General features: G+C 42.3%; 2 protein-coding genes and 1 long non-coding RNA gene across 38 annotated transcripts in view; 2 read left to right on the forward strand and 1 right to left on the reverse strand.

Moving 5' to 3' along the window:
* Positions 1 to 522: 522 nt before the first annotated feature.
* Positions 523 to 9515, forward strand: LOC118281206 (PE-PGRS family protein PE_PGRS30-like). 35 transcript variants are annotated; one of them, XM_050700525.1, is made up of 10 exons: positions 523 to 663; positions 1739 to 1763; positions 2369 to 2491; positions 2528 to 2599; positions 2654 to 2725; positions 4306 to 5457; positions 7310 to 7372; positions 8052 to 8087; positions 8623 to 8658; positions 9394 to 9515. In XM_050700525.1, exons 1-9 carry the CDS (start codon positions 634 to 636, stop codon positions 8640 to 8642), a joined length of 1593 nt encoding a protein of 530 aa, XP_050556482.1. In that variant the 5' UTR covers positions 523 to 633; the 3' UTR covers positions 8643 to 8658; positions 9394 to 9515. The 35 variants fall into 35 exon arrangements, with proteins under 35 accessions (XP_050556482.1, XP_050556485.1, XP_050556489.1 ...); XM_050700528.1 differs by having other exon boundaries at positions 2528 to 2581; XM_050700532.1 differs by having other exon boundaries at positions 2528 to 2581; positions 2672 to 2725.
* Positions 3717 to 4159, forward strand: LOC126911764 (uncharacterized). The gene is made up of 2 exons (XR_007706281.1): positions 3717 to 3797; positions 3902 to 4159. It is a non-coding gene; the product is annotated as an uncharacterized LOC126911764 (long non-coding RNA).
* A 542-nt stretch (positions 9516 to 10057) lies between the features above and the next one.
* Positions 10058 to 22037, reverse strand: part of LOC118281256 (pancreatic triacylglycerol lipase-like) — an 84515-nt gene continuing 72535 nt past the window's right edge. The window contains exons 1-8 of one of the 2 annotated variants that reach the window (XM_050700578.1): positions 19468 to 19627; positions 17282 to 17453; positions 16586 to 16734; positions 15073 to 15174; positions 13671 to 13817; positions 11911 to 12103; positions 11292 to 11429; positions 10058 to 10173 (exon numbers count right to left, since the gene is read on the reverse strand). In XM_050700578.1, coding sequence (XP_050556535.1) covers positions 10116 to 10173; positions 11292 to 11429; positions 11911 to 12103; positions 13671 to 13817; positions 15073 to 15174; positions 16586 to 16734; positions 17282 to 17453; positions 19468 to 19516 — 1008 coding nt within the window. In that variant the 5' untranslated portion in view covers positions 19517 to 19627 and the 3' untranslated portion in view covers positions 10058 to 10115. Of the gene's footprint in view, positions 10174 to 11291; positions 11430 to 11910; positions 12104 to 13670; positions 13818 to 15072; positions 15175 to 16585; positions 16735 to 17281; positions 17454 to 19467; positions 19628 to 22037 lie in introns of those variants that run through there. The other variant, XM_050700579.1, reaches the window with a different exon arrangement.

Genomic DNA, 22037 nt, shown 5'->3' on the forward strand with positions numbered 1-22037 from the left:
AAATTCGCCGAGGTGAAGTGGAAACTATCGTTTTCTTTTTCTTCTCCTCTAATAAAATCTTCTGATTTGTTTTGTTGCGGGATCCAAGACAGTCATTCATGTCCCTGGGACGTTGGACTTCAGTGTTCCGGTGTTTGCATGGTTGTATCTACTGTAGATCCTGGTGCACAGGCATTGCAGCGGTATGGGGGGTTGTGGCGGGCTTTATAAAAAATACTAACCTTGTGGAGTCTCGAACAAATTACCGTGCGTTTAGGCGTTTTTGCCATACCTATTATTGGAAGCAAATATAACAGCTCACGCATAGGACCCTGGCTTACAGGAGTTGCAGCGGTATGGGAGGTAGTAGCGGGCTTGTCGAAAAAAGGCGTAGGATGATTTTACAGCTCAAAAAAAAAGACACCGCATTACCTTTACCACGAACAAACATACAACGTAACTATCCAAAACATAATTAAATATGTTTTCGGTTAAAACAGAAGAACTATTGTTATGCTAAGCTCAAACACGCACCCTTTGTTCAAAGGTACCAAATTTTATTGTTACGCAGGTTCCAATTTAGTATAAATAGGTGTGATATTTTGTGGACAAACCAGTTGTGTGGTCGATTCGGATCTTAAAACTGATATCAAGATGAAATTCCTGGTCGTTGTCGGAGTATTGGTAAGTTAATTTTTCTTATACATAAATGATAATGATAAATGATATTTATTTTGCAAACAGGTTACAATGTAACTCTTTTACACGTCAATCTCTTAAATACCTAGATGAGACCGGCATTTCCTATCGGACTACTCTGAGAAGAAATGCCGAAACAAACTCAGAGGTCATAGTCTCTTTTAAAGTCCAGACAAAATCAATTAAAGATGTCGGAAAACCGTGCAAGTTGATTCTGTAGTGGTCTTTACATACCTTCTGTAATATAAAAATAAAGTTTTTAAACTAACATGGTCACTAACACTAGTATTAGAACTTGAGACGGGATATTTACCATGTTTATTTATGTCTATGAGTTCATATAGCAGTTCATCCGTGATCATGGCGCTTGCAACAGTGCCGAAATATCGGAAACTCATAGACATAAATAAACATGGTAAATATCCCGTCTCAAGTTCTAAAGTATAATATAAAAAATAAGTCGGGTTTTCCTTCCTGGCGCTATAACTCCAGATTTCCACGGTTTTGCATTCGTTGGAAAGGTCTCGGGCTCCGTGAGGTTTATAGCAAAAGAAAATTCAGGAAAATTTTCAAGAGAAAAGCAGGAAATCTAAGAAGATATTTTTTTTGCTAGTCTACCTATTTTTTTTATGGTATAAGCCTGTAAACGAGCTGATCATCTGATGGTAAGCAATCGCCGCCGCCCATGGACACTTGAAACACCAGAGGCGTTACAAGTTCTTTGCCGGCCTTTTGGGGGTTAGGAATTTAAGGGTTGTTGGGGAATCGGGGATTGGGAAGAGGGGTAATTGGGACATTGATAAACTCAACAAGTGGTCGCAAGTCCGACTGCCAATCAAGAGGTCGGGCAAACAAGTAACGGGCACAGTAGTAGCACGGAGTCTGGAATTGTGCCCCGTATATGGCAATAGGCTCATCCCCTATTACATGGGACTTATAACACAAATTGTGAAAAGTGTGTGTACATTGTATAGCGGCATTACGTGCCGTAATGTGCACCTCTACCCCTTCGGGGATAAAAGGCGTGACGTTGCTTATTTAATCTGTTTTTATTTTTCAGGTTTGCGGAGCCCTCTCCCAACCTCGTAAGTATCACATCACACATCAACAGCTTATAAGTGGCAACTACTGACCAAAGCCCTCTTCTCACACGGAGAAGGTTTGAGCATTAATCACCACGCTTGCTCAATGCGGGTTGGCGATTTCAAACTTATAATTAGAAATTATAAGCCCAGGTTTCCTCACTATGGCTTTCCTTCATTTGATAAACATGAACCTTTTAAACTGCCTTTTAACCCACTTATTAAGGCTGAAGATTAACAAAACGAACAAGACAATTGGCGAAGCGCCACCGCTTCATGGTAGATATCCCACCCACTCGCACGAAGCGCTTCGCTTCAAGCTTCCTTGTGCGAACTTGTAGGGAGTGGAATTCTTTGCCGGAGTCTGTGTTTCCTGATGGGTATAACCTGGGTGTCTTCAAAGCCCGGGTTGCTTATGGGCAGACGTGCTCCATCGTAGGCCGCATCATCGCTTACCAGCAGGCGAGACAGCGGCTGTGGACGCTTACCTTTAAACTGCCATTCAAACCACTTGCCAAGGCTGAAGGAATGGTGTAATGTTAAGAGTAGGAGCCATTTGACGATCTCTTAAAAAAATATGGTTTTAATGAAATTTTCTCTGTTTACAGTTGATGCCATCACCGGCGGTGCTAGCAGTGAGGTCTCTGAAGTAGGTTCAACAGCCGGCGAAGTCACCAACGGCGGCGCACTCGGAGGTCTTGGAGGACTCGGAGGTGCTGGAGGACTCGGTGGTGCTGGAGGACTCGGTGGTGCTGGAGGACTCGGAGGTGTCGGAGGACTCGGTGGTGCTGGAGGACTCGGAGGTGTCGGAGGACTCGGTGGTGCTGGAGGACTCGGAGGTGTCGCAGGACTCGGTGGTGCTGGAGGACTCGGTGGTGCTGGAGGACTCGGAGGTGCTGGAGGACTCGGAGGTGCTGGAGGACTCGGTGGTGCTGGAGGACTAGGCGGCGGTGCGATCGGAGCTGGTAAGCTATTGATATTATTGTAAAAAATACGGAGAGAAGTGGAAATCATTAGTTTTCTTCTCATCTGATAATATCTTCTGATTTGTTTCGTTGCGGGATTCCCAATGCGGGTAATTGGGCCTCCGGTAACCTCACTCAGACAACGAAACACAACGCAAGCGTTGTTTCACGTCGGCTTGTCTCAAAAAGAATAAGAAGTTGACAGTCTTGGGGGATACTACTTTTAGATGATGCCAATACTCCGAGTGAGAAGAGGCATTTGCTGTGTGGCATTACCATGAGTTAATACAAAGAGATGTCAAAACTGCATTTCCCTTTAACATAACGCGTGACACTTTACGGGGAGCGCGGGACGTTACAAACCGCGCCCCTCTCTATGTCCCATCTAGCTCCCATACTACACACACTGCGCCAATTGTCCACATTGTAATGTGACACTTTCTGAGCTTATAACCTATCTACACCTGTTTACTTATAATATCATTGGACAGGGCCGTGTTTGTGTCACAGTGCACAATCACATTATGGTATCTCCTCTTTGTACTTGCTTCATGACAAATTATAGACTGATGACTATAAAATTAATGACTGCCTCGTTGGTCGAGTGGTCGCAAGTGTGACTGTCGGACAAGGGGTCTCGGGTTCGACTCCCGGGTCGGGCAATGTGTGACTGGACTTTTTTCGGCTTTTCGAATATTTCTCAGTAGTAGCACGGAGCCTGGAATTGTGTCCAGTATATGGCAATAGGCTCACCCGCTATTACATGGGACTTATAACACAAATGGTGAAAAGTGTGTGTACATTGTATAGCGGCATTACGTGCCGTAATGTGCACCTCTGCCTACCCCTTCGGGGATAAAAGGCGTGACGTTGATGATAAAATTTTAGGAACTATGTGAAAACCAATTTTTGTCATGGCTTCGTGTTTTATAGAAGCCCAGTGGGGTTTTACTGAAGAGGTCTATGTCTGATAGTGGACGAACCATTTTAATATTACAAACTTAATCGGATAAAGTCATTAAAAAATATCAAATAACTTACAAATGAAAATAACTACTACTCGAAACACCAAGTCTGCTATTACAATTGCTATACAACCTACATAGCTCCGTCCCTCTTGCACTGCTCAGTGATCGACCATTCTGACACAATTGTAATAGCAGACTAAGGCCCCAGAGGCGTTACAAATGCATTACCGGCGTTTTAGGGGTTAGGAATTTAACGATTTTTCGGGAATCGAGGATTGGGAAGATTGGGAATCCGTTATCCTCACTCACACAACGCAAGCGTTGTTTCACGTCGGTTTTCTGCTCGGCCGTGGTATCACTCCGGTCGAGCCGACCCAGCAGTGCCGAAGCATGGCTCTCCCACACTTAAAATATACCTACCGCCAACTGCCCATAGACAGGCGGCAGTGCCTAAAAATTAGATGTGCCTATAAGATGATTGCCTAGGACGCTCTTTAGCCTTAATTTTTCTCTCCATTCTTCAGGAGTTATCCACGACATATAAAAGACATTTTTCTCTTAAAATCTATATGTTTGCTAGGCACGCTCAGTTCAGCTGTGCTGTTGTTTTAGGATCCGGTTCCGAAACGAAATCTATATCCAAATCTTTAACTGGGACCGATGACAAATCAAAATCTATAAGTGCTAACGCGGTAACTGATTCTGGCAAAGCTGATGGGTCTGGTACAGTAGCGTCTGGTGATAAAGCTGCAGTAGAAACTGGTGCAGCTGCTGCCAATGGCACTGCTAACGGTTCAGGAGCTGCAAATGGTGCAGTAGAAACTGGTGCAGTTGGTGCCTCTGGCGCTGTTGCAGGAAACGGTTCTGGCGCGGGAGCTGCAAGTGCTACTGGTAGTGGTACTGGTGGGGCAGTAGAAACAGGTGCAGCTGCTGCCAATGGCACTGCTAACGCTGCAAGAGCTGCAGCTGCAAATGCTGCTAGTTCTCAGATATACGGATCTGCAGCTACCGCTGAATTATATGCTAGACCCGGATCAGGTAGCGCGGCTGGTGCTAGTACTTCCTCTGCTAGTAACACAGGTTCAGCCGGATCCGGTGAACTTGTATTTATTTTAGAATCAGAATTAAATGCTACTGATGGTGCAGTAGAAACTGGTGCAGCTGCTGCCAATGGCACTGCTAACGCTGCCAAAGCTGCAGCTGCAAATGCTGCTAGTTCTCAGATATACGGATCTGGCGGATACGGATCTGCAGCTACCGCTGAATTATATGCTAGACCCGGATCAGGTAGCGCAGCTTCTGCTAGTGCTTCCTCTTCTAGTAACACAGGTTCAGCCGGATCCGGTGAAATTATATATATTGAAGAATCAGAATTAAATGCAACTGGTGGTGCAGTGAGAGCCACTACCGCTGGGCCTTGTGTTGGCCCTTATGGAGCCGGAGCAGGAAGCGCAGCTGTTAGATCTTCCACTTCTACTAGCTCAGGTCTAGCGGCTAGATCCGGTCCAAATTCAGGATTAACTGCTTCTGCATCAGTAGTAGAATCAGGCTCTTTAGCTAGTACCGCAGCTTTAGGCACCTCTGCTGCGATTAGCGCTGAAAAAGGTGCTATTAATGCATCTGGTACCATCCCTACTTTCAGTATTTCTGATGATGGGTCAGAATCGTTACCTGTAGCTAGCACTTTACCTATATGTGGATTATCTGGATCCGTGAAGTCAGAGAAGAGTGAGGCGCCCACTGGATTACTGGACTTGGCTACAAGTAAGTTTTTTTTTAAAGAATTTTGGAACAGAGAGTCGTTATAAACTCTTCTGCCTTGAGAATTAGATGCAATTTTGATCACCACGGAATGAAGAAGTTGGCTTATGGTTGATTGATTAAAGAAAGGTCCTTGTGGTGTTTGGAAGTAGCCTATGTCCAGCAGTGGGTGCCTCAAAGCTTAAGGAATGGATATATATACCAAGAATTATACCTATATTTTGTATGTATTTTTTTATAGTGGAAATTATACAATGTGGATTTAATAAAATATACAATGTGATAGGGGTGGTACTTCTAACCCGTTAAGGCTGAGTACTACATCCAGATTTTATGGACAACAAAACTATTATATTGCAAGCTCCCCTAAAATTATGTCTATTTTAATATTTTTTTAAATGTACTATGGCGCGTTTGATACTTTATGTGATATCAAAGGTTGTATGCGTAGTAGAAACAAAAGAAAAACGACAAACGGTAGCTAATAACCTTGGCTAACAAATTCATTACTTTTTTCATATGTTTATTAATGTTTTGGTAAACGAAACTTCGTTTTTTTCGAGGGGTTCAACCCCCTCATATATATTTTTATTGTCGATAAAATTAGATGTCGTACTCAGCCTTAACGGGTTAGAAGTCCCACGCCTATCACAATGTATAAGGTGTTCTAAAAGTATCTGCCACGGCTTTAATGGGAGGTAGTGTTGTGTTTGAAGATTACAGCTTTTCTGTTTAAAATAATTTTAAGCTAAAATAAACCTTTAGCGACATTTTGGTTTTCATCAAGCTATAGGTAACACTTACCTTTTGTGTGATCCACAAATTGTTGTTTCGGGTCTGGGTGTCATATGTATGTGAACTTGTATGTTTGTAAACGCACCCACGACACAGGAGACAATCCTAGTGTGGGGCAACGTTTTATTTTTGGTACAAGTTCGTTACCGGCCTTTGGGGGTTAGGAATTTAAAGGTCGTTGGGAATCGGGGATTGGGAAGATTGGAAAGAGGGGATTTGGGCCTCCCCAATACTGTTATAATTTATAATAATGTTACGACGAATTGACGTATTTGCTTCCATGTCCAAACTTTGATTCGTTTTATCTAATTGTTATCTTATATGACAAAATAAGAAAAAATACGTGTCTAATATTTTTTCATTACCCAACTCAAAGTCAAAGTCAAAATTATTTATTTCAAATAGACCAGGAAGGCACTTTTGAACGTCAAAGCAAATATGTATATAAAGTCTATTTGTCGGTCAGTCCTCTAGTTGCTCTATTTGCTCGTTCCAAAGTGTAGATTCCTATGGAGAAGAACGAGCAAGAAACTCCATAGGTTACTCTTTTTCAATCAGGTTCACAATACAATTCTTGGTTACATTGTTTCGTTAGTTCAACTATGTGAGAACAATGTAAAATTAATATTCAGTCAAAGTGATTGAAAAAGAATATAACCCAATTGACGGATTAAATAGATGTTTCATTTTCATACCTTTTTTTATGAAACAAGCCGGTAATCGAGCAGACGTATTACCTGATGGTAAGCAATCGCCGCCACCCATGGACACTTGATACACCAGAGGCGTTACAAGTGCGTTGCCGGCTTTTTGAGAGTTAGGAATTTAAGGGTTGTTGTTCGGGAATCGGGGATGGGGAAGATTGGGAAGGGGGAATTGGGCCTCCGGTAACCTCACTCACACAACGAAACACATCGCAAGCGTTGTTTCACGTCGGTTTTCTGCTCGGCCGTGGTATTACTCCGGTCGAGCCGGCCCATTCGTGCCGAAGCATGGCTCACCCACACTTAAAATATAACCCGTCATTATCACTATTGTGACTATTTTATTATATCTACAGTTGAAAATGCTGCTTCTGGTGCTCTCAATTCTGGTGGTGGTGTCGGTGGTGCTACCAACGTCGGTAAGTCAGACTCTTCATTCCTTAAAGTGGTAGACAGAGGTCCACATCATCACTACATAGTATAAAACAAAGTCGCTTTCTCTGTCCCTATGTCCCTTTGTACGCTTAAATCTTTAAAACTACGCAACGGATTTTGTAACAGTTTTTTTTTAAATAGATAGAGTTATTCAAGAGGAAGGTTTATATATATAATACATTCATAATATATGACCATTGCACCCATGCGACTTCAATTTTTTAAAGTCGGGTTATATTAAACTATTTTAAAACCTTCTCCCAAGTCTGAAATATACTACTTTGATAACCGCATTAAATCGGTTCAGCACGCACAACCATAAATGTTTTACGGTATAAGCCGGTAAACGAGCAGACGGATCACCTGATGGTAAGCAATCGCCGCCGCCCATGGACTCCCAAAACACCAGAGGCGTTACAAGTGCGTTGCCCGCCTTTTGGGGGTTAGGAATTTAAGGGTTGTTGGGGAATTGGGGATTGGGAAGATTGATAATTGGGCCTCCGGTAACTTCACTCACACAACGCAAGCGTTGTTTCACGTCGGTTTTCTGCTCGGCCGGGGTATCACTCCGGTCGAGCCGGCCCAGCAGTGCCGAAGCATGGCTCTCCCATACTTAAAACTTAAATCCTGACATGTTATACTGATTTCTTTTTCTTTTTACAGCTGACAAAGTGACCGGTGGTCTTTCCGGCGCTGAAAGTAAGTTTATTTTTTATTTTATAATATACTAGCAAACCCGGCGAACTCCATTTCGCCACCCATGATTTTCCCTGTTTTTCTGCTTTTCTCTTGTCATTTTTCTTAACTTTTCTTTGCTATAAACCTCACGGAGCCCGAGACCTTTCCAACGAATGCAAAACCGTGGAAATCGGTTCATGCGTTCTGGAGTTATAGCGTCAGGAAGGAAAACCCGACTTATTTTTGTATTATAGATAATGCATGACTGCACGGTTGGTGCGGTGGCTGGGTAACCGGCTGCCGTGCAACGTGTAGCGGTTTCAATTCCCGCACGGAGCAACTCTTTGTGTGATCCACAAATTGTTGTTTCGATTCTGGGTGTCATGTGTATGTGAACTTGTATGTTTGTAAACGCACACACGACACAGGAGAAATTCCTAGTGTGGGGCAACGTTTTTTTTTTGTATAATTACTATAACAAGCGCCACGTACGCAGTATTTGTTTTTAAAAAAATGATTTTAATGTAAAATCTTTAATATTTGTTTTTGTTCACAGGTCTTGAAGCCGCCGTCTAAATACCAAGTGGTGAAGGTAAATGTCTTGAATATAATAAGTATTATGAACCTTTCCCCAGAAGGGGGTAGACAGAGGTGCACATATACCATGTAACACCCACTTCTCACCAGTTATGTTATGTGTCCCATGTAATATGGAACAAGCCAACTCCAGAATCAGTGCTATTGCCGACCCGGAGTTGCGGTCTACCTAGCAGGTTTACAGAGGCTCCGGTTCGAAAAGCAAGAGTAGGAACGGGGTAGTTATTAATCAGTAAGAGTTTGCCCCTCGATTCGCCCAAAGCGAGAGAAGTCATTGGATGATTTTAACCCTTCAAAAGAAAAGAATCAGTGCTTTTACTGAGAATTTTCGAATAACTGAAACACTCAATAATACTTTAAAATCCAATCCAGAATTGGCACAGAATTCGAACCAAATACTTATGTTTTCTTAATAAAAGTTAAACTCTTCGCTCGCTTTCGGCGAAGCGAGAGGGAGTGTCAGACTCTTACTGACTAAAAACCACCCCGTTCTTACTCCTGCTTTTCAAGCCGGAGCCCTAGTAACCCGCTAGGTAGTCCGCAACCACAGATTAAGATATTGTAACTTTTATTTGACATTTGTTTTCTGTTTGTTTAAGAATTTGATGATGATGATAACAATTTTTTAATACTTTTAAAACCAAAAAGCACACTAATAAATACTTTGACTTTGACACATTTCGATTATTATTAAACATCTTCTAATCATGATATTTTTATTTTGTTTCAGATTTAAATTCCGCATTAAAAGAAAATTAGCTTCAAATTTTGAAAAAACTTAGTAAATTACCTGGACATGTTGTAAAATCAGTACATTATCTATATAAATAAAATAAATATATCGCATTGCTATCTGTTTGTTTCTTTTATCAAATATTACCCCCTTTATCCCCCTTCCCAATCTTCCCAATCCCCGATTCCCCAACAATTCTTAGATTCCTAACTCCCAAAAGGCCGGCAATGCACTTGTAACGCTTCTGGTGTTTTGTATCAGGTGATCCGTCTGCTCGTTTACCGGCTTATACTAAATATCTTTCCATCAGTACCTGGCATGATTATAGTCATTAAGAAGGGGTAAAAATAAAACTCACATACACACACACAACGTCACGCCTTTTATCCCCAAAGGGGTAGGCAGAGGTGCACCTGCACATTACGGCATGTAATGCCAATGTACACCCACTTTTCACCATGTATTATAAGTCCCATGTAATAGGGGGTGAGCCTATTGCCATATATTGGGCATGTCCGTGCTACTACCGAAATACCGAAAAGAGCCCAGCAATAGTTTGCCCGATCTGGGAATCGAACCCGAGACCTCCTGCCCGGCAGTCGCACTTGCGACCACTCGACCAACGAGGCAGTCTATAACGAGAGTAAAAATAAAATACAAATGAAAAACTTTGTTTAATTTAATCTTTTAATTTATTGCCTGTGAAACTGGTGCTGCTTTCAACCTCTTGAGAATGGTGGTGATGAGTTGGTCTCCAGGTGGAAGATTCCAGATTGTCTGTTGAACAGAAAAAAAAACAAATTAACATACATCACACATCAACAACCTATAAGTGTCCACTGCTTATCAAAGTGTGAAAGTGTGGGCTCGCCATGCTTCGGCACTGCTGGGCCAGCTTGACCGGAGTGATGTCACGGCCGAGTAGAAAATCGACGTAAAACAACGCTTGTGTTGTGTTAATTAGGTTACCGGAGGCCCAATTCTCCCCCTCCGAATCTTCCCAATCCCCTATTCTCCAACTACCCATATTTTTTTTTCTTAAAAAAAAAGGAGTAACGATGGAGTTTCTTGCTCGTTCTTCTCCATTCGAAGCTACACTTTGGAACGAGCGCCTAGCTTCACTGACAGACAGACTGACGGACAATTCAATTTGACGTTTCAAAAGTGCCTTATTTAGGATTAATTGAAATAAACGCTTTGACTTTGACTTTCCTAACCCCCAAAAGGCCGGCAACGCACTTGTAACGCCTCTGGTGTTTTATGGAGTTTTAAGTGTCCATGGGCGGCACCGATTGCTTACCATCAGGTGATAAGTCTGCTCGGTTGCTGGCGTGTTCCATAAAAAAACGCGGCGACACCTCACGTACCCGTCCGATACCCAAAACCATCTACTACTAACTAGAAACTCCAGAAGAAAGTATTATTAGAACTTATGACGGGATATTTACCATGTTTATTCACTTTGGTGAGTTTCCGATATTGTTATTATTCCGGGAGGATGGGTTTCAACTGTCGAGGGCTTGGAATCCAGTGGTCCAACTATGTAAAACCCGCAAAAGTGCCAAGAAGGAGGAAAGTTCGCGAGCTGACACAGTGAGTTTTGTGTGTGAGAGTTGAACCGAGTTGCAAGTGAAAATGGTAGTGGTGTTGGGGGTGTCAGCAAGAAACGAACGAGAAAGCGGGTAGACCGATTTGTCTGCTCGTAAACACCCACCCGCATTTACTCCAGTTAATCCGTGATCATGGCGCTTGCAACAGTGCCGAAACATAGGAAACTCACCAAAGTTAATAAACATGGTAAATATCCCGTAATAAGTTCTAATAATAGTGTTAGTGACCATGTCAGTTTAAAAACTTATATCCAGAAGAAAGCTCTAAAATAGGATCCAACTCACCCAGTCTTCGGCACAAGCCCGCCCATCCTCAGGCTGCCCAGCAGATTGCAGTTGCCTGCCATAGCACTCACGTAGGACAGACAGCGGCGTCCCGTGAATCCACCTCGAGTTAGAGACTCAGCCATGTAGTGGTAGCATCTGGAATTTATATTTAACATAATAAGTATTTGAAGTAATATATATTTTTGTTTTATGGTTATAAGCCGGTAAACGAGCAGACGTATTACCTGATGGTAAGCAATCGCCGCCGCCCATAGACACTTGAAGCACCAGAGGTGGAAAAAGTGCGCTGCTGGTCTTTTGGGGGTTAGGAATTGTTGGGGAATCAGGTATTGGGAATATTGGGAGGAGGGTAATTGGGCCCTGGTAATCTCACTCACACAACGAAACACAACGCAAGCGTTGTTTCACGTCGGTTTTTTGTGCGGCTATGGTATCACCCCGTTCGAGCCGGCCTAAAGAGTCCTTAAATTTCTAACCTCAAAAAGCCGGCTACGCAAGTATTCCACCTCTGGTGTTTCCAGTCTCCATGGGCGGCGGCGATTGCTTACCATCAGGTGATTCCTCTACTCGTTTACCGGCTTATACCATAAAAATCCAAATTCCTTTCCATCCTTACCTAGCATGATCACAATCATTACTGTTACAGCCTGGCATGCCACTCCCCCCATTGGGGTAAAAGTCCACATCAGCCAGGGTGGCCATGTAGCCAAGGACACCGACGTTAGTATGGATGACTTCAGTGTAGGCTCCATCGCTGGGTCTGAACCGATTGTCGTTGGTGTTCCAGCCTGGGAAGGCTGGGTCTAGGCCTGGAATGGAAAGATTGATGATGATCAGAATTTTTATTTAAATGCCAGCATCTCTATAGAGCTTTGCCCCACCAAAAAATATAGTGTACAGGCATGCCAAATGTAGCATTCTATTACTGCTCTATTAGTGATAACTAAAAACCGTACACATTACATTAATAAATCTTTTTTTTATCGAATGACTCTTTGTGTTCCTTGTGCAAGCGTACTAAGAAACGCTGATGGTCGCGATAAATACAGGAAATAGGCCTTGAGTTTTTAAATTCTTTTTATTTCCTACTTTTTATCCACAACTTTATCAGAATAATAAATAAGTAACCAAGGGTCTTATTTTTATTGCATAATATTGATTAATTTACATTTCTTGTACATTGATGAAATTAAGTGGGGCAGGATCTGGCATTGTCATTTTGCTTGGATTTTCTCCTGTATCGTGAGTGCGCATACATATGATACCCGGAAGTTTCTTCACATAAACCTAAGGGTGCTTTTTCACCAGAGATTTGCTATGTAGCTATGGTACGAAAATGTAATAGTTAAGCTGTGAAACTATTTGACCGTTTCTAATGTTACGAAGCAATGTAGCTGTGCGAGTAAGATGTGCTATGAAGATACACCGCCGCAAATTAACTGTGTGACGAAGATGCGCAGCTCGAGTATGCGATGTATCGATAGAAGGGAAGCCATCCATAGCACACATCTTTCCACATAAAAAAAACAGCCTAGCTAAATCCATTTCCCCCAATTTCTAAGCTATGTGTACCAATGAATATGATTGGTGGAAACCAAACGCATCGACAGCCACGTAGTGTGGCGGTCATCGCCCCCATTCTAGATCATCATGTGATTCTGATCATGTGAATATGACGACACCTATACCCTAGCATTATATTGATTTGATTACAGTAGGAACTCGATTATCCGGCTCCCGGTTATACGGATTCGCGATTATCCGGACTACCGACTCATTATATTAAAATTACCTACAAGTCGAATTTATGCAACGTAACATACATGTATGTATGTAATCTAAGAAGATGTATCTCATAATAATTATTAATAAACATTGATTTTCATTCATTTGTGTTTGTTGTTTTTAATAAATAAACATCGTATGTATAACATAATATGTATGCACAGAATTCGGTTTTCTTCGTAAATTCGATTATCCGGATTTTCGATTATCCGAATGCCTAACGACATTAATTAGTCCGGTAAATCGAGTTTCTACTGTATATTGAACAGTCTCATACCAAACCTTAACGAGTGTAGATCATTTCGCTCCTTACACAATTACCCCTACATTCACGGCAATAGCACTCCACAGTAGCATAGCACATCTCTGGTGGAAAAACACCCAAAGATCCCAGTACAGAAAAGGTAGGCCAGGTCAGGCCAAGGCCATGAGCTGCGGACTACCTAGCGGGTTTACCGGGGCTCCGGCTCGACGGGCAGGAGTAGGAACGGGGTGGTTTTTAGTCAGTAAGAGTCTGACACTCCCTCTCGCCTCGCCCAAGGCGAGAGAAGTCATTGAATGATTTTCCACCCTCAAAAAAAAAAAGCTTACCAGTGACATATGCGATCTGCCCACCAACGTGTCTGCCCACGATTCCAACCTGGTGGCCGCCCAGACTGTGTCCCACCAGGTGATACATGCTTGGAACTGCTCCCGTTGCCCCGTTCAACCAGGTTATAAATCTGGCTACACTTTGACCTGTGTGAAATAAAAATCTACTTTAATTATCATGTTATCGACTTACTCACGTATTTGTTTGACGACGAACTCGACTAGTTTCAAGTTATGCTAGAGCCTCTAGCTTGGCTTGAAACTAGTCGAGTCGAGCCGATAACATAATAATTAATTTAGTATGTCTCACGAAAGTTACAACAAAAATCTACATAATATGACAACGTGTTCTAAAAGTATCTGTCACGGCTTTAATGGGAGGTAGTATTTTTTTTTCTTTATTTTTTTAAAGGGGCTTTTACGCATGGCGTATGCCAGTCCCATGTTATGTTATCGGCTCGACTCGACTGGTTTCAAGCCATGCTAGAGTCTCTAGCTTGGCTTGAAACCAGTCGAGTCGAGCCGATAACATAATAATTAATTTAGTATGTCTCACGAAAGTTACAACAAAAATCTACATAATATGACAACGTGTTCTAAAAGTATCTGTCACGGCTTTAATGGGAGGTAGTGTTTTTTTTTTCTTTATTTATTTAAAGGGGCTTTTACGCATAGCGTATGTCAGTCCCATCACCTATCGAGGTAGTGTTGTGTTTGAAGATTACAATAGTGAAGAAATTTCGTACCACGGACCGTTTAATTCAATTTGAGAACATAAAGAAGTTAAATAAACATTGACTCTACTCTGCATAAAGTGGTTTACAAATACGAACGATGCGTCGTTTGAGACGGTGAAAGAGATAGCTCTTCATACCAAACGGATAGGTACAGAAAAAAATATTTACTGACTGACTGACATAGTGATCCATCAACGCACAGCCCAAACCACTGGACGGATCGGGCTGAAATTTGGCATGCAGGTAGATGTTATGACGTAGGCATCCGCTAAGAAAGGATTTTGATATTTATTTATTTATTTTATTTTATTTATTTTTAAAAAAAGGCGTTGCCCCATATTGGGATTTTCTTCTGTACCGAGACCTATACCCAGACCCGAAACAACAATTTGAGGATGATACAAAGAATCACTCCGCGTGGGAATCGAACCTGCTATACGTTGCACGGCAGCCAATTGCCCAATCACCACATCAACCGTGCAGTCGTCCGTTACATTTGTTTTTAACCGATGTTTTAATGACGATGATGTTTTAATTCTCCATGGGCGGCGGCGATTGCTTACCATCAGGTGACGTCTGCTCGTTTACCGTGTTCCATAAAAAAAATATTTACTAGTTTTCAGCATAGATACTAGGAATACCACCTCACAAAAGAGATCACTTACCTGAAGTGAGAGTATTTTCGACAGCAGTGAAGTAGTTGATGGTACCGGCTCCAGCGCTCCAGTCCACCACGATCACATTCACATCTTCAGCTTGCAGGAATGCTGTGAACAGTCAGATCGTTTATGTATACATACATTTTTTTTTCTTTTTATGTTAAATGGGCCGACGTTTGGCCGCTATCTCGCCTGATGGTAAGTGATGATGCGGCCTACGATGGAGCACGTCTGCCCATAAGCAACCTATTCACTCGGGCTTTGAAGATACCCAGACATAGCATAACCTCACGCCTATCTCCCATAGAGGGGTAGACAGAGTTTATAGAACGCCAATTGCCACGGTTCTTACACACTTCTTTCGCTTCATCAACAGTCATCAGTCTTTTCATGCATGCTCGTCGGTTAAAAGTACTTTTAATTTGGCCCTTCTTTAATATACCGCCAATTTGGTCGCTATATGTCCGTCTAGGGCGTTTATGTATGTTATATGATTATTATTGTAAAATGATACTATTTTAGTATATTAACTTGTAATGCAGGAAACAACGCTTGCGCTGTGTGAGTGAGGTTACTGGAAGTCCCCAACAATTATTTTATTTTATTTATTATATATTCCTAACCTGAAAAGGCCGTCTGCGTCCGTCTGCTGGTTTACCGGCTTATACCATAAAAAATAAGTATAAAGAAATATGTGGCGACACATGACAGAAGTCGCACATACAGTATCGACTAACAAATCAACGGATGACGTCATAAAATCTATACATCGCGAATAAACACGGATAGAAAATCCCAACGAACAACAGTTGGGCAGGAAGCCTGCCAGACACGATCACCGCCTGGTCGGAGGATACTGCTTTACTTAGGGAAGTTTACTCTCTGTTCCCTACAAATATACAATGTGATAGGGGTGAGACTTCTAACCTGTTAAGACTGAGTACTACATCTAATTTTATCGACAAAAAAAAATACCCAGCGATTTTTCGGTAAAAATAATTCGGAAATGATTTTTTTTCTCACCAAAACAGGTTTATCAAACCTAAAAAAAAAGAATTAGTTAGCCAAGGTTATTAGCTACCGTTTGTCGTTTTTTTTTGTTTCTACGACGCTTACAACCTTTCATATCACATAAAAAAATTTGTGAAATATTAAAATAGCCATATTTTTTAAGGGGATTGGGGGTTCAACCCCATATTATTTTTTTTGTCGATAAATTTAGATGTAGTACTCAGCCTTAACGGGTTAGAAGTCTCACCCCTATCACATTGTATAAATCTATACTCTATACTCTATATTTTTACTATATTAAAGCTGAAGAGTTTGTTTGTTTGTTTGTTTGTTTGAACGCGCTAATCTCCGGAACTACTGGTTCGAATTGAATAATTCTTTTTGTGTTGGATAGTGCATTTATCGAGGAAGGCTATAGGCTATAAAACATCACGCTATGACCAATAGGAGCCGAGCAGAGCGGGTGAAATCGCGCGGAAGTAGCTAGTTAGCCATAATAATATCTTACCTGGTACCAGCACAGAATTAAAGTCAGCAGTGACGGAGTCCAGCCACCCGTGGATGAGGACGACGGTGCGTCTGCTGGGGTTGTAGTTCGTGATGCCCAGTAGACCCTCACTGCCGATCAGGAGGGGCTGGCTTACTGTGGGGTTGTTCCTGAAAATGAGGGTATTCTTGCTTAGTAAATAGAGTAAAAAATACCTTAAAAAGCAACTTTTTCAGCATTCAGCTTATATGAATATTATTATAACTTTCGTGAGACATACTAAATTAATCCTAATGTTTTCAGCTTATTCACGTAACTATTTGATGAGGAACTCGACTAGTTTCAACTTTCAACCAATGGATTGGCACGAACGGACTGATTCCTTGTGTGCGGTTGTTGTTACCGAATTTCTAATGCTCCATCCCATTCCCAACCCCTATCACCAAGCCCCAATCCCCAAACTCTAATCCCCAAAAGGTCAACATCGCATTTTTAACCATTTTGGTGTTAGTAATCCCGTTTGCGCCGATAAAAGGCAAACTTACAAGTTAAGTTAAGGCAAAGTTTGCCTTACTTACAAGTTATAAACTTATAACTTCTCTGGTGTTAGGATGTAACCACTGGCGCCGCGGATTGCTTACCATCAAGTGATTTGTCTGCTCGTTAACCGCCCTATATGATATACATACATCATTAAAAACAACATGAATCACTCACCTAGTATAAAGATGGTACACATTTTGCCTATCAGGGTCGTATCTAGCAGCAGCCGTCACATCACTGACCTTCCCCCAAAGGTCTACCAGGTGCAGGGCTCCATCAGGACCCTCCATGTACTGGTAACGCTGCCCATCATCCAGTTTCCTGATCACCGGGTCGTAGGGGAGCGCTGGAAGAGAGGAGCCATTTTTAATATTAGTGCATTAACTGGTGACAATATTGCTTGTCTCTCTCTTCTCACATAGTTGAAGTAATCGAAACAATGTAACCAAGTATTGTATTGTGAATCTGATTGGAAAAGAGTAACCTATGGAGTTTCTTGCTCGTTCTTCTGCATAGGAATCTACACTTTGGAACGAGCAAATAGAGCAACTAGAGGACTGACCGACAGACAGACGTTGTTAATATTATTATATTTGCTTTGACGTTCAAAAGTGCCTTCCTGGTCTATTTGAAATAAATGATTTTGACTTTTGAATTTTTACTTTCCAAGGAGACAGTCATGAAAAAAGAGAATGGTTTATTGTCCTTTTGATAAAGTCTTTATGAAAGTGTGGGAGAGCCATGCTTCGTCACGAATGGGCCGGCTCGACCGGAGTGATACCACGGCCGAGCAGAAAATCGGAACCGAAAAGAGGTTACCGGATGCCCAATTGCCCCACTTCCTAGTCTTCCCAAGACCTGATACCCCAACAACCCTTAAATTCCTAACCCCCAAAAGGCCGACAACACACTTGAAACGCCTCTAGTGTTTCGGGTATCCATGGGCGGCGATTGCTTATTACCATCAGGTGATCCGTCTGCTCGTTTACCGGCTTATATAAAAAATAAGTCCGACGCATCCCAGGGACACGAACCACTTGTATCCCGCAACGAAATAAATTACAAGTCTGCACGTCTCTAGTGTCAATACGCAGAACCGATTGCTTACCATCAGGTAATTCGTCTGCTCGTTTGCCGGTCTATCCCCTTATAAGCAACAGTGTGGTTTTTTTTTTTTGAGGGGGGAAATTCATCATTGAATCATCAAATTCTCCCGCCTTGGGCGAGGCGAGAGGGAATATCCGATTCTGACTAAAACCACCCCTTCCTACACCTGCTGCTTTCGAGCCGGGGCTCCGGCTCGAAAAGCCAGTCCGCAGCTCCGTAAAGTGTACGGTTGTCCTGGTGGTAAGCAAAGACTGAAGTCTAAGTACACCTGCAGCACTAAAGGTAGTACCAGTGTGATGCGGACCATGTAGATGTGTAGATCCTTACGGCAGAAATTACCAACCAATTTCAATTCAAAATCTTTGGATTTCCAAGACTGATTGATTACATAATTATGAACTTTAGCTCTTGACGATATGAGTACTATTTTGTTGACAGCAATATCAATTTATTTTGGTAATCTAATCAAAAATGTTTAATTCCTATGAGTAGGAAATGATCAATTAATTAATATATCTTAATACAATAAAATAATACGATAAGAATCGCAAAGAATTATAATACGAAACCTAATACACCTTCCAAGTTACCGGCTTGGAGCAAGAGTAGAAACGGGGTGATGTTTAATCTATAAGGTCTGACACTCCACTCCCTCTCGGCTCGCCTAAGGCGGGAGAAGATGTTTGATGATTTTGAACTTCGGTGTTTTATACCCCGAAAGTAATAATAGAACTTTAATAATCACTGCCGAACGCGCTCCCCTTTCCATGACCAGTCGTGGAAAGGTCGAAAAGGAAATTCCGTTCTTAGATTCTAAGCTTTTTGTAGCAAAGTTGAAAATCTATTTAAGAAATTCTATTTATTTCTGTCGTTATAATGACTCGGGACTGCCTAAATGAATTAAGCGAGTGAGTGAGAGCAAAGGTAGAGTCGAATACATTTGCCTTCCCATATCTTTCTGCTTGTATCGTAAGAACACAATACGGGACTGTGAGTAGTCTGCGGCGGGCGGGCGTCTTAAGCTTCCGGATCACCATGACACGATCTCCATGTTTGGTTAAGGTTTATCAGAAACCCTGATTTTTGTCAAAATTTAACTCGTTCCTACTCCTGTTTTTCGAGCCGGAGCCCGCGAGCCGCGGTAACCCGCAGCGCCAGGGAAACGCCAACCTAAGAGCCTTATCTTTTCCAGTAACGTATTAACACAGGCTATTGATGCTGATGATGATCATGATAAATATAAAGTTCCTTACCCGAAACGCCAACGAATCCAATCGCCAATAACACGATCCACTTGCCCATGGTTAGTAGTCGAATGATTAGCACTAGGTAATTAATCAATGGCTACTTAAGTGTGCGAAATCTTATCTCTTATCCTTCACAGGTGTGATTAGTATTGTTAAATATGAATGCTGTCCGTCTGTACGTCAAAAACTAGAGTATGTACTTGTTTTATGGCACAGGGAAGCTAACGAGCAGACAGATCACGCTTTAAGGAACAGAGAGTAAAGTTCCCTAAGTAAAGCAGTATCCTCCGACCAGGCGGTGATCGTGTCTGGCAGCTTTCTGCCCAACTGTAGTTCGTTGGGATTTTCTATCCATGTTTATTCGCATGTAAACTTTGTATGTACGTCATCTTTTTTTTTTGTAACAGTGTGCAGAAGGCAGGTTAATAAGTGTTTTTTTTTAAGGTATAAGCCGCTAAACGACCAGACCGATCACCTGATGGTAAGCAATCAGCGCCGTTAATGGACGGCAACACCAGAGGCGTTAAAAGTGCGTTGCCGGCCGTTTGGGGGTTAGGAATTTAAGGGTTGTTGGGAAATCTTGAATAGGGAAGATTGGGACGGGGGCCTCCGGTAACCTCACTTACATAACGCAAATCTTCGGAACTAATATGTCCGTTGACTAAGCGAGTGAAGCCGCGGGCAGAAAGCTATATTTACTTTATATTTTAATCTACCTTCACTGATTAAAACCTTGTAGATATTTGGGTTTTAATTTATACTAGTTTGCGCTTGCGACTTCGGTCGCGTTTTTTGAACTTTTCCACCAAAGACGTGCTATGCTACGTTGCTGTGGATGCGTTTGGCTTCCATCAATCATATTCATTGGTACACATAGCTTAGCACTGGTGGAAACGGACTCGGCTAAGCCATTTTTATATGGAATGATGAGTTCTATGGATGTGTACTATGGATGCATGCTATGCATGCGTGGTATGTATGCGTGCTATGAATGCGTGCTATGGATGTGTGCTATGAATAGCTTCCCTACTATACATCGCATACTCGAGCTGCGCATCTTCTTTGCACAGCTACATAGCTTAGTATCAGTGGAAACGGTCACATAGTTTCACATCTGCGAAGCATACATAGCACATCTCTGGTGGAAAAGTACCCTTGGTCGGGTATCGTACACCCGCAGGAAGAGAAATGGTAGAAACAAATATATTTTACTCTGTCGATATATTTTCTGTATAATAATATTATATTGTACACATATTAGTATTATCTTTTAAGTAATAAGATTAAGACAGATTAGCAAAATGTTTCTGACAAACAAAAAACATGGTGTTTTTGCCATGCGAATATAAACCTTATAGTTTTATTGTAACTTTCGTGAGACATACTAAATTAATTATTATGTTATCGGTTTACTCACGTAACCGTTTGACGAGGAACTCGACTAGTTTCAAGCCATGCTAGAGGCTCATATTCATGAGCAGCATTCCGCGACACACGACGCGGTGATTGTCGCGCTGCTATTGAGTAGCCTCTAGCCTGGCTTGAAACTAGTCGAGTTCCTCGGCAAACAGTTACGTGAGTAAGCCGATAACATAATAATTAAACCTTTTAGTGTTCGGGCGTGCCCATATCGCCACGACACGTCGTCAACGTGGAAAGGTAACGTTTTGACTGCACGGTTGGTGCGGTGGCTGGGCAACCGGCTGCCGCGCAACGTGTAGCGGGTTCGATTCCCGCACTGAACAACTCTTTGTGTGATCCACAAATTGTTGTTCCGGGTCTATCAGTCATCCTGCCTCGCATGAAGCTACAGGAATAACTGAGGCACGAGTTCTGTGCATTGTGCAGCCACGGCATGCAGCCGCAGTTGGAATAGCAACCGCAGGCAGCTTTGCGGTCAGATGGGGTGTCGTGTCGTGGGTGCGTTTACAAACATACAAGTTCACATACACATGATACCCAGACCCGGAACAACAATTTGTTTGCCCTACTGGGCCCCATCTGACCGCAAAGCTGCCTGCGGTTGCTATTCCAACTGCGGCTGCATGCCGTGGCTGCACAATGCACAGAACTCGTGCCTCAGTTATTCCAGTAGCTTCATGCGAGGCAGACTGACTGACAGACTGGCGCTGCAGTCTGCGGTCACTGCGCGCCGCGGCCGGACCCGGAACAACAATCTGTGGATCATACAAAGAGTTGTTCCTTACGGGAATCGAACCCGCGACACGTTGCACGGCAGCCAGTTGCCCAGCCACCGCGCCAACCATGCAGTCATAATTTTTCTCATTAAATAGGTGTGCAAGTGTAATCAGATTCTTGTCTGTCCTGAATTTGAATTGTAAATAAAAAAGGTAATTTAAATAACTAAAAAACCCGACTGCGTTTCTTTATAATATGAAAATGAAAAATACCCTAAAACAAGAAAGTCATCGTAAAATTGAAGCAGTCGGGACCCATTCTTAATATGAAGACTTAGCGAGGGCACATACGGCTAGCACTCGGCTGTTGCCGGCCTTTTGGGGCTGGCAACGCACTTGTTACACATCTGGTGTTTCGGGTGTATATGTGCGGCGGCG

Source organism: Spodoptera frugiperda, chromosome 19, assembly GCF_023101765.2.
Source record: "Spodoptera frugiperda isolate SF20-4 chromosome 19, AGI-APGP_CSIRO_Sfru_2.0, whole genome shotgun sequence".
NCBI lineage: Eukaryota > Metazoa > Arthropoda > Insecta > Lepidoptera > Noctuidae > Spodoptera > Spodoptera frugiperda.